The sequence below is a fragment of the Sceloporus occidentalis genome, unplaced genomic scaffold, assembly GCF_023333645.1.
Source record: "Sceloporus occidentalis isolate IW3139 unplaced genomic scaffold, rSceOcc1.0.p SCAF_105, whole genome shotgun sequence".
NCBI classification, from domain to species: domain Eukaryota; kingdom Metazoa; phylum Chordata; class Lepidosauria; order Squamata; family Phrynosomatidae; genus Sceloporus; species Sceloporus occidentalis.
In genome coordinates, this window is record NW_028317085.1 from 2,665,689 (window position 1) to 2,684,149 (window position 18,461).

Genomic DNA, 18,461 nt, shown 5'->3' on the forward strand with positions numbered 1-18,461 from the left:
CTTTTTCTATGTTTGCTGAACAAAAGTTACAAATCAATATTCAGACTCCATGCTCTCTTGGACCCATATGGCCATATCCATCTTCCTCATCCACTAATCACTGCTCCTCATCCACTAATCACTGCATCTGTATGGAGCTTAGTATTCTGTAAGGCTTGACTCCTATGACATATAGGTCGCTGTAAAGATCACATCACATATATATGTGTCTGCAGTCGCCACCAGTGTAACTCTCCTTAGATTCTTCCAAGCGCTTTAACCAATGGCTTTTAATTTATGCGTCAATGCTAGACCCGCCCATGTTTCTCTGCCAAGTCGAATAGCAGCAACGACGTCCCCGGCTTCTCCGCCTAATAACCAGTAGAGTCGCACCTCACACCGTCCCTCACACCCCCGGCCGCGGCCCCAGTAGAAGCCGCGCTGCTATTGGCCGGTTCGATGAAATCCCTTCCCTGGGCAGCGGACGGCTCCTTAGCACGGCAGCGGGTCGCTGGGCAGCATGGGTTTGCTGTACATTCCTCGGGCACCGCTGCAGTGAGCGAACCGCGGGCCCGGGGAGAGAGTCCAGTCCAGCCTTCTATGCTGTCTCCTTGAACTGGCGGCCAATGCGACATCTGCTTCTGCTCTTCCTGTGTCCCTGTGTGATCGGGGTGGTCTTTCACCTTTGGCTGCTGAACTTCTCAGGTAGGCTGGTGTCCTGTCATGCAGCAGCCTGGGCTCTGGTTCCACTCCCCGCTTTGCCCTTGTGCCCGGTGGCTGCAGTTTGATAGAGTGGGCTGTTTACCCGCCCATGACTTTTTCTGTCTTACGGTGACTGCATTTCTCTGCCTGCCCTTTAGCCTGATAATGCTACCACGCGTTGCTTCATTATTTATACGTGCTCCTGTCTTTTACGTTCATACTAATTAATAGTCGTTTGGGGCTTGGAAAGAGAAGGAAACATATTGCCATTTTATATAACCTTCGTGTGGGATCTGGGTGCCCACCCTGCCTGATCGTCAAGGGCATATTCGGTATAAAGAGTAGTTTAGAAGTAACTGGATATTGGCTTGAAAACAGAGGTACTTTTTTGTTTTGTAGGACTCAAGTAAATAAAATTATGCCACTAATGGGAAAACGGCTTATACTGGAATTAATATAAATTCTATATCGCCCAATAAAGCTTTGAATGCAGTGTTGCATTAAATGACTTCCAGAGGGGAGAGACTACAGTAAACTAATGCAAAACATTGTTGGCCCCCTGTTTGTAATATCGTTCGATAAGAAAGGGCTGTTCTCGTGGATTGGAGCAGATAAAGATTTGACTTTTTATAAGTACAAAAACCCATAATAAAAACACCAAATTATAAAAGACACTGAAGACAAACCAATCTCAAGCTATTTTATTTATGTGTATATATACATATATAGATACATATATCATTTTAAAGTAATTGTTGTAAAGCAATGATTAGTTATAAATAATGGTCTAAAGGCTGCAGAGATTGTGCGCTAATTTGAAAGTTAAAATAATTTTTTGATAATTTGAATTTTATGCTGATTTTATTTTTTTGTCTTAGAATTCTTAAGAAAATAGGCCCTCCAACTCATGTAGAAATATAATTGTCTAGAATTCTGTAATGTAATTTGAATTATAAAATAAAAAAAGATTTTGGATTACCGTATTTGCTCGATTATAAGACGACACTGATTATCAGACGACCTCCCAAATCTGAATATTAATTTAGGAAAAAAGAAAAAGCCTTTTGACCCCCTATGTGCCACTCTGCCTCCAGAAATGCCTTATACCCCTAATTGCCACTCTGGCATTTAGAGGGTTGTAATAAATATAAGTCAACTATTAATCTCCAAGGACAACAGCTGGCTCCCAACACAATGGGATTCCTCTTGAGTAAACCAGTTTCAAGGAATTACACTAGTGGCGAAACCCAAATGTCCAGGAACACAATACATCAAAGGGCTATCTCTCTACCAGGTGGGAACAATAAACAGGAGATACAATCTACAATCTCCTACAACAAAAGGACTGCAGGAGATAGTATCTGGGCTGGAGACAAGCATGTGTTTCTCCTACAACAAAAGGATTGCAGGAGATAATATCAACATTCCAGAGACCCACCCTGAATATGCCATCAACTTCACTGTGGGGGCAATCTAACTTCCTGGACAAGAGCGGTCTCTACAGGCAGATGGTGCAGGTACAAGATTGTGCCTTCCTAAGGTTGAGTGGACACAAACTAAGAAGATGATTGGCTGGGACTGTTTGGGCATAGTGGCTATAAAGAGAGAGAACCAGAAAGAAGGAAGGAAGGATGACATCAAGGTGACAGGGACACCCCATCCTTACATGTACACATAGTCATTAGCATAGTGTAGTTAGAGTCATAGAGCCTTGTATTTCAGACGCTTCTCTGTATACTCATATATATGTATTTGTTATTTTAATAAACCCATTGTTTTAAGCCACTGGTGTAAGTGGAGTTTCATACGACGAGGAATCTGTAGTAGTTAAAGGAAAGCCAGATGGGTGAAGGTTATATATCCCGGGATTTAAAGGGGCTTTTCTACAAGGGTTAAAAGGCATATTATGGGGAAGAGTAGCATATAGGGAGGTTTAAGGCATTCATGAGGCAGAGTGGCATATAGAGGGTTAAAAAGGCATTTCTGGACGCAGAGTGGCATTAAGGGGGTTAAAAGGCATTTCACAGAGCACTCTGCCTCCAGAAATGCCTTATGCCCCCCATTTAACACTCCCCCGCCCCCCCCCCCCAAACTTACCGGTGCTTCTGACTTCCCTGTCATGTAGCCGGGGCAGCGTGTAGATCCCACGCACTTACGCTGCAGCCAGAAGGAGGCATGGCTAGCAGCGGGGGTTGTCTGCGTCCATCGCGCAGACCTTCCCCGACTGTCAGAGATCAGAGTTCCCCTACACGCTGCCCCAGCTACACACTGGGGACTCAGAAGTACCGGTAAGTGGGGCGGGGGGGGGGATCTTAGTCGTCTCATAGTCAGACCTATTTGAGGTCTGATTATAAGACGACCCCGATTATAAGACGAGGGATATTTTTCAGAGCATTTGCTCTGAAAAAAACCTCGTCTTATAATCGAGCAAATACGGTGTTTTGAATTTCACCATGCCATTTATTTGCACATTTTAACAGTAATTGCTAAATGTGTTAACAGTGTTGCTTTCAAAGACTAAGGAAAAATGTGCCCTCCAGCACACTTAGAAAAATAATGTTATTTAAGGTTGCAAATATTTTGTAACATTTGTTATATTGTTTGGATGGTTTTGAATTTAGGGTGCCTGATTTTGTACAGGTTTTTGAAATACACATTAATTGCATTTACAATATAAGAATAAAAGGGATTCAGTTGTGGGAATGATGGAATTATGTAGAACATCTTCACTTAAAAGCGCCCTTTTTACTGCTAACTGGACCAGTCCAATGGTTGCTATAGTGATAAGATCACATTTATTATTATCTTTTATTTCTATAGCGCCAAGAATACATAGCACTTCCTACAATACATACCGTGTCTGCTCGATTATAAGACGAGATAATGCTATAGAGCAGATAATGCTCTGAAAAATATCCCTCATCTTAAATTTGGGGTCCTCTTCTAATCAGACCTCAAATAGAGATCTGATTACAAGACTAAGATCCAGATCCCCCGCAGCGCTGCAGGGGACCCGGACCCTCCTCTCTGGCAGCCTCTGGAGGCTTCTATGACGGAGCGCCGGCATCACAAGACCTTCCGGTGCTCCACCATAGAAGCCGGTGAACATTTACGTGATGCGCACAAACAGTCTCTGCTGCCGGCACTTCCGCTGGGACTTCTATGCAGTGGCGTCTCCAGCTTTCATATTTGGGGGGGGGTACATGGGGGGACAGGGACCAAAGTGGGGGGGGGGATTATAAAACGCTACATATACACCGCGTGTATGTGTTCTTGAGAAAGGCCGAAACGTTGGACCTTCACCAAGTCAATACATTTTATAAAAACAAGACCGGCTGAGTGCATCAACTTTATTTGCTATATATATATATATATATATATATATATATATATATATATATATATATATATATATGTGTGTGTTAGATATGTACTTATCTCTTTGAAGGAAAGACCTTGATTGAAATCTGATTTTAAAATAACAGCTGAACTAGCAGTTATTTTTCATTCAATATTAGACCCTGCTGCTGATATATATAAATATTAGGGAAATATTTGTCCCTGTTGCGCATATATATATATATATATTATATATATGTATATATATATATAGACCCTGTTGCTAATATATTTTATAGTGAAAAAATTGGACCCTACCCAAGCATTTTTTTTTTTGGGCCACGCTCCCTAGCATGCAATCAAGCATGCTACCACACCAAAAAAAATAAAAAAAATATTTGCCACACTAACTGCAGATCAGGGGATGACTGACTGCCCCGTGACATTGAGGTCCTCTCCCCCAGTAATCATCCACAGAGTCCGTTTGTCCCCTCATTCACTAAACCACACCTCTCTTTTACTTACTCCCTGTAGTTCAGGTATAGATCAAATAAACAACACATGGAAACACGTGGCACGTGCAACTGAATAAGACATAAAAACCCTGTATTTGCAGGTATACATAAATAATGTATGAAAACATAGCATTGCAGGTATAAATCAACAGAACACACAAACCCAGGTATGGATCAACTGGAAATCACATGTAACCCCTTAAGGACAATGGGCGGTCCCTAAACCCATTGAAAACAAAGCATTTTGAGCCCGTACATGTAAACTCAGCAGTGAAGGTATAAATCAAATAAACAGGTATTGATCAACTGAATAAGACATACAAATCCTGTATTTGCAGGTAAGCATAAATAATGTATGGAAACATAGCATAGCAGATACGCATCTACAGAATAACACGAAAAACCCAGAATTCACATAAAAACTCAGCATTAAAGGTATAGATAAAACACCCTAAATTACAGGCATAGATCACAGGTTGCACACCCCAAAGCCAGCCCTGGCATCCACACTGCCCACATAGAACCTGACCAGCACCCAAATTACATACACATAGGACGTGCCATCATTGTCCCCAAGCAGCTCAGAGTGAGTCAACATTGTCCACAAACAGCCAAGCGTACGCCATCTTTGTCCCATAAGCACGCTACCTGTGCCATCTTTGTCCCATAAACACCCTGCCTTTACCATCTTGGTCCCCAATGCTTAAACACCCTGCTTATACCATCTTTGTCTTTTTCACAATTAATTATACACCTATGATTCACACAAACACTTTAACAGTCACTCACTAATTCACTTTCATTCACACAGTCATTTATTCTTTAATAAATTATTTACACATATTCATTAATGCAGGGCTCGACAAATCCCAGGTCGCCATGGCGACAGAGAATTTTGTCCTGGCGCCTAGGTTTTGTCAGCCTCTTACATCCAGAAAAAATTTTGGATGTAAGAGGCTGAGTCACCACACGGGGGCGCTGCTGCTGTCTGCCCAGGAGTCTGGGCAGACAGCACAGCCACACAGAGCCCGCCCCCGAGCCTGAGATCACTCCCACGGAGTGATCCTGTAGGCTGAAAACACGGTTGCTGGAAAACCAGCAATCGTGTTTTCAGCTGCCACAGGCAGCTTCAGGTAAGGGGGTTGTGTGTTGATTGGGCCCCCACACAAGTGTGGGGACCTGACCCAACACCCCCCTGCTGCCTGATCGCTCCATGAGAGCGACAGTGCAGCGTTAACCCCTTCAATGCCGCGATCGGGGCATTTAGGGGTTAATTCCCGTTTTGTACCGGACTCTGCTGCTGGTGGTCTGCCTGGAAGCCCAGACAGACCAGCAACAGCAAAAACGAGCCCCCACAAGCCCTTTGATGATTCCTGTAGGCATGGAAGCCTACAGTCGTCATCAAAGAGACTCCCCCCTGCAATGGCTGGTCTATAGACCAGCAATTGAGTCCCAGCTGCCAGAGGCAGCTTCAGGGACAGGGGAGAGGGTTCTTTGGTCTCCCCATGAGTGTGGAGACCAGCCCCAACACCCCCCTGCTGCCTGATCGCTCCCATGAGAGCGACTGTGCAGCGTTAACCCCTTCAATGCCACAATTGTGTATGACACATTCGTGGCATTCCAGGTGGGGGGCACAGCATGATGTCTGGTCTGCATCGCACAGACCTCCACCGGCTGCCCCACTAGAAACCAGGGAGTCTGAAGCATGGGTCACAAGTAAAGGGATGCACTGGTAAGTGGGGGGGTTGGGTTAAGAGTGGCAGGGAGGGGTTGAGTGGCATGGGGGCGGGGTTCAATGGTTTTCTGGCAGCAGAGTGGCATATATGGTGTATAAGGCATTTCTGGGGGGGCAGAGTGGCATAAATAGGGGTGTATAAAACATTTCTGGGGGCAGAGTGGCATATAGGGGGTATAAGGCATTTCTGGGGGGAAAGTGGCATATAGGGGGTATGAGGCATTTCTGGGGGGCAAAGTGGCATATTGGGGGTATAAGGCATTTCTGGGGGGCAGAGTGGTGCATAAGGGGTGGCAGATGTGTATATTTTTCTTATAGGGTAGTTTTATATTCATGCTTTTTCTTTTTTTCCTAAATGAATATTCAGATTTTGGGGGGTCATCTTATAATTGAGCAAATACGGTATATTCAAGGGGTATGAAAAGACTATAATTGACAGACTAAGACAAACTGATACATTAGGTGGAGAGAGCCCTGCTCTCAAGCTTACAATATTGAGAGACTTTTCAAACTTACAACCAGAACCACATGTTCGTTCATCTCATAGCAAAGAGCTGTAAGAACCTATTAGCTGTATATTATTAGCTGTATATTAGTTCTGTGTATTGGCTGAGCCATTTCAAATAATTCACATTTCTTGTTCATTAATCAATAGATTGCTTGTGTGTTTTGCGTATTGGATTCTGCACAATATAAAGTGGACACTCAGCCATCATATCAATTAAAGTGCATATGATGGCTCGTGTATCCCTTCAATTACTACCTTGTCATTACAGGGTCATTTACTCGATCCCTATCAGGAGCAATGGTAACAGCACAAATGTGCATACCAAACTACTGAGAACACCATTTTTTTTGCTGCATTTGTTCTGAGCTCAATTGCACTTTGTCTGTGCTTCTGGTAAGGTTGCGGAGAGTAAAGATAACAGCAAGAAGACATAAATAAAACATTAAAAATGGAATATCTGTTCTCTAAGGGTTGACACGTTTAGTGTAGTGGTACCCAGTAGGATGAAGGACCTCCTTTTCCCTTTAGGTGCAGAAGGGAAAAACACTGTATGGCCATTTATAATTTACAGTGCTATGGACCTTAAAAGAAGGGCACACTTATCACAATTGCAGCTGAACCTGGTGATATTACACATACACTTGTGTACTGATACAGGATCTCTTGTTGTTTTGTGCAAACCTTCAATAAGAGTAGAGAGGAGAAAAATGTTGGTATAGAAAGTTCTTACATTAGCACAGCAGTCACCACTGAGGACTTCTTGCTACTCTACTCTGTGACTGCAACTAACGATTATTTTTCATAATCGATTAGTTGGATTAATCGGATTAAAAAAAGTCAATTTTTGATTTATTTAAAATAATTTAATAAACAAATATGATGTTAAAAACAGCAGAATTACAAAAAAACACATTTCTTTATTTCCTAACCTGTCCCCCCAGTTATGCACATTTGAGCCCAGGCTTGCCACACTGCCTCCCAGATATACAGCCTGAAATGCCTCATACCCCCCGAATGCCCTATACTCCCTGATATGCCACCCCCCCCCATACTTACCCCCCGTGCTTCAGACTCCTTGGTGTCTAGTAGGGGCAGCCAGTGAACGTCTGTGCAATGCGCACAGACAAACCTCTGCTGGTGACCGGGACTTTCGCTGGAGCTTCTATGACTGAGCACCGGAAGGTCATGTGACGCCAGTGCTCCATCATAGAAGCCCCAATGAAAGTGCCGGCAGTAGCGAAGGATATCTGCGTGCATCGCACAGACGTCTACCGGCTGCCAGAGAGGAAGATCCAGGTCCCCTGCAGTGCTGCGGTGGATCCTCCTCTCTGTCTCTAGCAGCCGGCACACGTTGCGCAATGTGTGCAGACAACCTCCGCTGTGCTGGCCGATATTTCCGCCGGTGCTTCTATGGTGGATCACTGGAAGGTCATGTCACGCTGGTGTTCCATCATAGAAGCCCCGGCGGCTGTCAGAGAGAAGGACCCAGGTCCCCTGCAATGCTGCGGGGGATCTGGATCTTAGTGTTATTATCCAACCTCTATTTGAGGTTGGATTATAATAAAGGGGTAGTTTTTAGAGCATTTGCTCTGGGGAAAAAACCTTAATCTTATAATCGATAAAATTGATTCAACTAATTGATACTGAAATTCATTATCGATTATTATCGATTAGTTTTTGCAGCCCTACTCTACTCTGTGCTGTCATGCCATATAGGGTATGGTGTGTGTATGTCCTATTTATCAATAGCAATAAAGTAATCATTAATCAACCCATGAAAAAATCAAAAAGTTACAATAATTTCTGTGATGGAGTTGTGTATTCAATGTATAATAAATGATGTGTTTAGTGTCCTGCTTATCATTACTGTCCATTTTAATGCTGACTACAGCCTGAAATATTGTTCTATACTGTAAACTCCTTTGCTGCTTGGGTATACAATGACCAGAACACACTGAGATCACAGGGAAAAGGAAAAAAAGCTGCTATGTCACTATGACATCAACAGGGGGGTACCTTCGCTAGTTATACTTCTCTAGTTATAATTGCATACTACATTCTCAGAGAGCAGTGTAAAGAAAATAAAATAGAAAAATAATTGTAGAATAGTACACATACCCCTCCCACTAGAAAACCTCCCTGCCCACAAATAATAAAAATTTTATAAGAGTATGTCAGCTCCTTAAACAAGCAAAAAAAACCAAAAAACATATATATGTGAGGTATAACTATACTCTCTATATAGTGGATGTTGCTGAACATACATAAAACAATTTTAGCAGGAGAACATGTGGAAGAAATCCTAAGCAAAATTGCACAAAAATAGGGAACACTAAGATTACACATCCTAGATCTGAATGAATGAACTAATCGTATGACATACTTTCGTCTTTACATAGTTGAATGTGCTGACAACAAAATCACACAAAAATTCTCAGTGGAAATCTAATTTATCAACCAATGGAGGTCTGGATATGGAGTCACACTCAAAATCAAAATGGAAAACCACACTACAGGCTGATCCAACTTTGATGTAATGTCCTTAAAACAAGTCACAATGAGGCTTAGTAGTGTGTGTGGCCTCCACGTGCCCGTATAACCTCCCTACAATGCCTGGGCATGCTCCTGATGAGGTTGCGGATGGTCTCCTGAGGGATGTCCTCCCTGACCTGGACTAAAGCATCCGCCAACTCCTGGACAGTCTGTGGTGCAACGTGGTATTGGTGGATGGAGCGAGACATGATGTCCCAGATGTGCTCAATCGGATTCAGGTCTGGGGAACGGCCCGGCCAGTCCATAGCATCAATGCCTTCCTCTTGCAGGAACTGCTGACACACTCCAGCCACATGAGGTCTAGCATTGTCTTGCATTAGGAGGAACCCAGGGCCAACCACACCAGCATATGGTCTCACAAGGGGTCTGAGGATCTCATCTCGGTACCTAATGGCAGTCAGGCTACCTCTGGCAAGCACATGGAGGGCTGTGCGGCCCCCCAAAGAAATTCCACCCCACACCATTACTGACCCACCGCCAAACTGGTCATGCTGGAGGATGTTGCAGGCAGCAGAACGTTCTCCACGGCGTCTCCAGACTCTGTCACGTCTGTCACATGTGTTCAGTGTGAACCTGCTTTCATCTGTGAAGAGCACAAGGCGCCAGTAGCGAATATGCCAATCCTGGTGTTCTCTGGCAAATGCCAAACGTCCTGCACGGTGTTGGGCTGTAAGCACAACCCCCACCTGTCGACGTCGGGCCCTCATACCACCCTCATGGAGTCTTTCTGCCCGTTTGAGTGGACACATGCACATTTGTGGCCTGCTGGAGGTCATTTTGCAGGGCTCTGGCAGTGCTCCTCCTGCTCCTCCTTGCACAAAGGCGGAGGTAGCGGTCCTGCTGCTGGGTTGTTGCCCTCCTACGGCCTCCTCCACGTCTCCTGATGTACTGGCCTGTCTCCTGGTAGCGCCTCCATGCTCTGGACACTACGCTGACAGACACAGCAAATCTTCTTGCCATAGCTCGCATTGATGTGCCATCCTGGATGAGCTGCACTACCTGAGCCACTTGTGTGGGTTGTAGACTTATGCTACCACTAGAGTGAAAGCACCGCCAGCATTCAAAACTGACCAAAACATCAATCAGGCAGCATAGGAACTGAGAAGGGGTCTGTGGTCACCACCTGCAGAACCACTCCTTTATTGGGGGTGTCTTGCTAATTGCCTATAATTTCCACCTGTTGTGTGTTCCATTTGCACAACAGCATGCGAAATTGATTGTCCATCGGTGTTGCTTCCTGAGTGGACAGTGTGATTTCACAGAAGTGTGATTGACTTCGAGTTACATTGTGTTGTTTAAGTGTTCCCTTTATTATTTTGAGCAGCGTATATGATACATATTAATTGTATTAATACGTATTGCAAAGAAAATCATACTTATTAAAAGAACAGTTTATAATTTGAAGGGGAAATGTGGTTAAAAAAAGTGTAAAAAATTAGTTGCATATGTTGTCAATAAAGTTCTTATGAGGCTAAGGTTTCTGTACATTAACCCCTTCAATCCCAGGGGTTTTTGGTACCTCAAAGCCCGGAGCAATTTTGCCATTTTTGGGGTATGTCGGTTTAGCGATGATTCTCTTTTCCTGTGAATAGTGTACACATGTAAACTATATATTGTTTTTTCAAGGAGAGATAGAGCTTTCGTTTGATACCATAGTTGGATGATTAGCTGAAAATTTAGAATGAGAAATTTAGTAAAAACTAGCGAAGATTAGAAAAATAAACTAATTTTTTTTTACATTTTCCCTCTGAATCCTCACAAAATTAGGTAAAGTGATGGAAAATCCCCTCCAAGTTTATTAATTCAGGTGTCCTGATAAATCCCTAATTTATATAGATTTTCCAGACTTTCCCAGCACCAGGGAGCATACTATTAGGTGTACAATTTTGTATAATTTTTATGCCTATGGCTTAACGGGTTTGGGGGTTGTGAACGGGGGCAGGAGGGTTATACTGGCTAGATGTTATGCTAGGGCAATGGGAAGTAAGGTTTTTTAATTATTTTTTTTATTATTTTTATATATATATATATATATTTTTTTATTTTTTTTTTATATAATATTTTTACACAGGAATGGTTAGAGGTCCTCCTAGGGACCTCCCTGAACATGCCAGTGATGTCACAATGATATCACAGCTCACATTATATATTTTATTATTATTTATATTATTATTTTAATGATTTATTTAATATTATTTTTTAAATGGACTAACGTTTTTTTTTTTCTGCTTTTCTCTTTCAGGATGGGAGGGGGAGTGAGAGACATGGTTTCTCACTCCCTTCCCCGCGATCCCCCTGCACCGATCACACTGTGATCTCTATGCAGGTCTGTGATCGCAGCATCTCTGTGCCTCATCGGAGGGCAGGATATCCCCGGAAGGGAATGCCCGCTCGGGCACTTTCAACTGTAACAGCTTACCGGCTTTCATGCCGGAAGCTGTTACAGGAGATCGGACAGCAGAAAGCCTGTTCTCCCGTGCAGCGGCAGGGATGTGGCCCTGACGCTGCACGAAGGGCTGGACGTACCGGGAAGTCCATAGGTGATTGAAGGGGTTAAGTAAAAATAATTGCCATCTATTTTTATTTGGATACCTAATACATATGCACTATTTTCAGAGCATCATATTGTGCTAAAATGCCAGCTGTTGGAAACTAAAATCCGTATATATATTTCATGAAAAGCCATGTAGGCTGCAAGTCAGTTTCTAGCTCCATATAGCTATTAATAACTTCTCTTTATAATGAGGCCACAATTAGAGCATATTAAGCACATTATACTTTAGGTGGTGAGGGATATATCTGTACAGTTGTTTAGTTGTTTTGTTTTTTTTTATGTTTTCCTACTAGTGTTTATCTTACTAAGGTCTGGCACAACATTGGAATCACTGCTCCCTTTTAATCCTGTCTGTGGAAAAAAAAATGCACCTTCTAGGAATTCTATGGTTTTACATATCAGGAGATAACAATCATCTTGAATTAATCAAATGAGACCTGGACCCAACAAACTGATCTGATTTTTTATATATATATATATATATATATATATTCCTATTGAGACATCTCTAGCTGCTGATTATATCCACTCTAGTAAAAATTTGAGAGCATTATCATAGTTTAATAAAATATTAAGACACTGACCAGATCTCCTCTAAAATAATAACCCCAGCCACCTCCCTTACTACTCCAGTCAACCAACTAATTCTAATAGCCTTTTTGAGGCCACCAACCACTGTTTACAAAAGTAATAACATATCACAGCGGGAGATACACATGCAATTCATATTTAGGTTGATTACTTGTTACTTGGGTTAAAGAAAGCTACAAAAAATATAGTTTGTAGCAGGGTTTTCATGTATCTCAAATGGTTAAATTAGTATTAAATTGAATCCATTGATCTCACAAGGCAAACCATGCTAAAACAAGAAGAAATGGGCTGTTAAATTGAGCTGGCAGCATATAGATACTCCAACATGAACAGATGTTTCATACAGCTGTAGATAACTCACATTCGTCCTTGTCCACGTTGGTTCTGTATAGGGCTGCAACTAATGATTATTTTAATAATCTTTTAGTTGGCCGATTATTTTTTCGATTAATCGGATAAAAAAATGCAAATTTTTGTAATTTAAAATAATGTAATAAAAAATGTACAATTTACACTTTCATCTTTATCGCAATGGCCTCTCTTTATTCACCTTACTTTACTGACATAATAATAAAAGCTACAAGAACCCAAACACAGTGTTTCTCAAACTAGGTTTTAATACAAAGTTATTAGTAAGTATAACTTCAGATTAGGACTGCAACAACTAATTGATAATGAAAATCGTTGCCAACGAATTTCATTATCGATTAGTTGAATCGATTTTTATCGATTATAAAATGAGGGTTTTTTCAGAGCAAACGCTCTGAAAAATACCCCTCATTATATAATCGGTTTCAGTGACTCGCAGCAGCAGCTCCTACTTACCAGTCCCTCCCTGTAATCAGAACCACATGGCTGTGACACTCATCTAACTGTAAGTATAAAATTAATATTTGGGCTACTGAAAGTTAGGGGAGGTGGGGGTTAATTTAGGGGCAGTTGTGGTTAATGGGGTGTTTAGGGTTAATTTAGGGGCAGTTGTGGTTAATGGGGTGTTTAGGGGCAGCTATGGTTAATGGGGTGTTTAGGGTTAATTTAGGGGCAGCTATGGTTAATGGGGTGTTTAGGGTTAATTTAGGAGCAGCTGTGGTTAATGGGGTGTTTGGGGTTAATTTGAGGCAGTTGTGGTTAATGGTGTGTTTAGGGTTAATTTAGGGGCTGTTGTGGTTGACGGGGTCTTTAGGGTTAATTTAGGGGATGCTGTGGTTAATGGGGTGTTAAGGGTTAATTTAGGGGTAGTTATGGTTAATGGGGTGTTTAGGGTTAATTTAATGATGAGGACTGAGGGTTAATTTGATTAATTTAATAAAGTTAACTTAAGGTGCAGTTAGAGATAAAGGGGGGCAAACTAAAGGGAATCTAAATCCTGGGGGCAGTGAAGATTAACCCAGTACTTATTTATAAAAGTATGGTGTCAGTGTGATGCGAACGGGTCTGTGACTCTGAGGGCACTATGAGATATCGGGGGGTTTAAGGCATATCTGGGGAGGACGGAGTGACATATCTGGGGGTATAAGGCATATACATTATATAAGGCATATGTGGGGAGGGCAGTGTGGCATGTCTGGAGAGGAGTGGTGTATCAGGGTGTATAAGGCATATCTGGGGCCACAGTGGCATATCTGGGGGTAGAGTGGAGTGGCAAATGTGGGGAGGGCAGCGTTGCCTGTCTGGGAGGCAGTGTGGCATGTCTGGGGAGGATGGAGTGGTGTATCAGGCACAGTGGCATATGTGGGAAGCAGCGTGGCATATGTGGGAGGCAGCGTGGTGTGGCGTATGTGGGAGGCAGCGTGGTGTGGCATATGTGGGAGGCAGCGTGGAGTGGCATATGTGGGAGGCAGCGTGGAGTGGCATATGTGGGGGGCAGCGTGGAGTGGCATATGTGGGGAGCAGCATGGAGTGGCATATGTGGGGGGCAACGTGGTATGTGTGGGAGGCAGCGTGGCATATGTGGGAGGCAGCATGGAGTGGTATATGTGGGAGGCAGCATGGCATGTCTGGGAGGCAGCGTGGCAAGCCTGGGCTCAAATGTGCCTAAATTGGGGGGGCTGGTTGGGAAATAAAGACAAGAAATGCATTTTATCAAAGTTTTTTTTATATACTCCTTATATGCCAGTGATATGCAACTGAGCCCCCTGATATACCTTTTACCCCAGATATGTCTTATGCCCCCCTGATATGCCTAATATCAATATGCCTTATACCCCCTATATGCCACCCTGACATTCATTTTACTCCCTGATTCACCACTCTGCCTCCCCCAGATATGCCACTCTGAAATTCATTATACCCCCATACAGCACTCTGCTACCCTGAAATTCATTACACCCCCATACACCACTATAGCTCACCCATACACCACTCTGCCTCCTCCCCCTCCCATACACCACTATGCCTCTCTCCCCCTCCCATACACCACTCTGCCTCCTCCCCCTTCCCATACACCACTCTGCCTCCTCCCCCCTCCCATACACCACTCTGCTTCCTCCCCCCTCCCATACACCACTTTGCCTCCTCCCCCCTCCCATACACCACTTTGCCTCCTCCCCCCCTCCCATACGCCACTCTGCCTCCTCCCCCCTCCCATACGCCACTTTGCCTCCTCCCCCCTCCCATACACCACTCTGCCTCCTCCCCCCTCCCATACACCACTCTGCCTCCTGTTCAAAAGACACCAGGGAGTCGGGTAGAGAGGCAGAGTGGTTTATGGGAGGGGGAGGAGCCAGAGTGGTGTATGGGAGGGTGGCTCCCATACACCCCTCTGCCTCCTCTCCCCTCCCATACACGACTCTGCCTCCTGTCGGCAACGGAGGTTCACAAGACACCAGGGAGCCGGGTAGAGAGGCAGAGTGGTGTATGGGAGGGGGAGGAGCCAGAGTGGTGTATGGGAGGGTGGCTCCCATACACCACTCTGACTCCTCCCCCCTCCCATACAGGGGAACCTTCGTTGCTGACAGGCAAGTGAAGCCTCAGCGTAAGTGAAGGGCAGTAACGGAGGCTCTCTGTGCGCATCGCGCAGGCCCCCACCAGCTGACAGAGAGGATGATCCTCTGCAGGAGATCTTGATTCTCTGTCAGCCGGTGGGGGTCTGCACGATGTGCACAGACAGCCTCCGTTACTCACCTTCACTTCCGCTGGGGCTTCTACATCATGTGATGCTGCCGCTACATCGTAGGAGTGGAAGTGGAGGGGAGAGGCGGAAGTTGTCTGTGCGCATCGCATGGACACCCACCGGCTGACAGTGAGGGGAATCCAGGTCCCCTGCAGCGTTGCGGGGGATCTGAATTCTAGTGTTATAATCCGATCTCTGTTTGAGGTCGGATTATATAAGGAGAGGAGTTTTTCAGAGCATTTATAATCGATTAAAAAAATAGATTCGACTAATCGATAATGAAAACGGTTGTCAATGATTGTCATTATCGATTTTATCGATTAGTTGTTTCAGCCCTAGTGCAGGCATATAAAAATGTATCATGTAGTATTGTTCTACTACCTAGTTCTGTATATACTTAATTTATTCAACTCCCTCCTATATTATTTTCTGTTTATCTTTCCTTTCATAAAAGCACCTGTTTATAAAAGTAATTAAACAAAATAAATCACTGTGGGCGATACATACAATTCATATTTAGGTTGACTACGTATTACTTGGGTTAAAGGGAGCTTAAAAAATAGTGTGTAGCAAGGTTTTCATGTATCTCAAATGGTTAGATATTAAATTGAATCCATATGGCGCATATAAATACTCATCATGAACAGATGTTTGTCCTTATCTAGTTTGGTTCTGTATATACTAGTCTCTCCTAAATTAATTTTTCTCTTTCCCTAATAAAAATGTTTTGATTTTCTTTCTCAGGGCTGTATTACAGTTTTCCTCTTTGGAGGCAGAGAAAATATGATGTTGTTGTAGGGGTGTTGTCGGCTAGACATAATCATGAACTGCGAAACGCCATACGGAACACATGGCTTCAGCACTTATATCAGCACTCCTCATTAAGTCATCGGTAAACAAGTTTCATTATTTTTGTATACTACTTCAAAAGATCTTCTCTGCTCTTACTGTAATATCTCATTATCTCAACCCTAGTTAGCTCTTTTGCATCAGACGAGGGTTCCATTTGTTGCCAGACCTCTAACTATTCATTTATTAACTGCTGCAAAATTCTTAGTTAACGGGGGGGTTAATGGCCCCCCAGTCCATGAGGTGCCGGTCCTCTTGTGCCACACATATACTAGCTAAACATCCGTTTTCAGATATTTCATCAGTTTCTGTTAATTTCCTAAAAACTGGTTTATTCACTAAAGGGGGGGAGAATGTTTGCGCAGACTTCCATACAGTACAATGCAATGAAGTCTACAATAACTAGTCTCCGGTATGTATTTTACGTAAATAGGGCTGGAGTTCTTCACCAACTGATGACTCTATAGTGAATCCACTCTACTGTTTAGTGGTGTAATCCCATTTCTACACGCCCTTTATATCATGGTTTAGGTGTCTGTGCATTCTTAAAATAAACCTTACAATCTGTAAAAAATTTACCATTTCTGTTTGTATTTTGTCAAGTTCTAGCATACAACATATTCCAATTAGATTTTTATCTTTAACGTGACTTATTTTGTATGAAATTGCCAGTTTTAAAAAGTGCATATTTCCCCATTAGTATGATCTGTGGTTTCTCTTTTCTCTATTTCTTTGTTTGAACACAGACAATTATGAATGAGGCAAAATGATTAAATAATTATTTCTGGGAAGGGTTTGGGCATTCAAGAGTACTAGGAATGCTGTTACAAAAGTGTTTTTAATTTGATGAGTAGACGAAGAACAGCACGTTTCCGTGTGTGCTATAAGCTTCTTCTTGTTTTAACATTGAGTTGCATTCTATGCCTACATTTTACCTTTGGTCTACCAAATTGATGATAAACATATAGACACATCCAGGTTTAACCAAATGTTGAAATATTACACTCTAAAACGTTTTTGTGCTTGTAGCGTTCTTGTGAAATTCATTATAGGATCTCATGGCTGTGATGTTCCTGTTGAAGATCGGGAAGACCCTTACTCGTGCAAAACTCTGAACATCAGTAATCCAAGTATGAATATATATATATTTAAGCAAAGCATAATCAAACCTTGTAGCAAAGCATAAAGTAATACTTTACAGCCCTTCAATATAGTAATATAGAACATGATTAAATGGTTTTAAATTGAATGTCTAATCAAAAAAAGACATATCTAGAAGGTAGAAAATCTATAAATTGTTTTTTGTGCAGGTTCTTCTTTGGATTCTATGGAAATCACATCTGAGTTTGTCAGATTTGCTATATTAGACTTGCTTGTTTTCTGCTAAATTCAGCTGACAGATTTAATTTTATATAATTTCAGTTCTGAAGCAGGAGATTGAATCTTTCACCATACCAGAAGCTGTTGGTGTGCTTACCGAACATACAGTGGTTAATGTGAATTTCCGTGTCCTTCACCCTGTGATAATCACCCGGCTTGGAGTTTTTCAGCATGACAATATTGCAGGCTTCCAGAGGAATATAACTGTAAAACTTTTTCAAGCAGAACATGAGGTATAAATAACATTGCTATATGATGATGTTTAGAAGTATCATCATTTAGGCACCCTCAAAGTTACCTTTAACTTTAGCAAGGTGACTCAAGTTAACATTTTAGAAATGTGTAAATATGGGCACTTTGATTTTGTCTATTTTTGGATGAAGATATAACTGATTTAAGTTTGTATAGGTTAAGACAGAACTTTCCGTGTGATGTGACTGACCTTATCCATGTCCTGTTGGCTGTAAAAGAACGTATGAATGTTCCCTTCAAAGTTACATCAGCCACTCTTCAACTCCTTCACCCCCTCCCCAACATCATTCAGGGAAATATTCTATTAACAAATTGTTTCATTGAGACATAAATATTCAAACTAGCAAGCCTGCTGAAATGTGTATCCTGTGAGACCTTTTTTCTTTTAATAG

The 18,461-nt window shown here is 42.6% G+C and overlaps 1 protein-coding gene across 1 annotated transcript in view; it reads left to right on the plus strand.

The window, feature by feature from the left end:
- Nucleotides 1–605: 605 nt before the first annotated feature.
- The window catches only part of LOC149283399 (UDP-GalNAc:beta-1,3-N-acetylgalactosaminyltransferase 2-like), a 51,286-nt gene continuing 33,430 nt past the window's right edge, over nucleotides 606–18,461 (plus strand). The window contains exons 1-4 of the mRNA XM_089497642.1: nucleotides 606–684; nucleotides 16,333–16,480; nucleotides 17,467–17,567; nucleotides 17,860–18,050. Of these exons, the coding sequence (XP_089353768.1) occupies nucleotides 606–684; nucleotides 16,333–16,480; nucleotides 17,467–17,567; nucleotides 17,860–18,050 (519 nt within the window). The remainder of the gene's footprint in view (nucleotides 685–16,332; nucleotides 16,481–17,466; nucleotides 17,568–17,859; nucleotides 18,051–18,461) is intronic.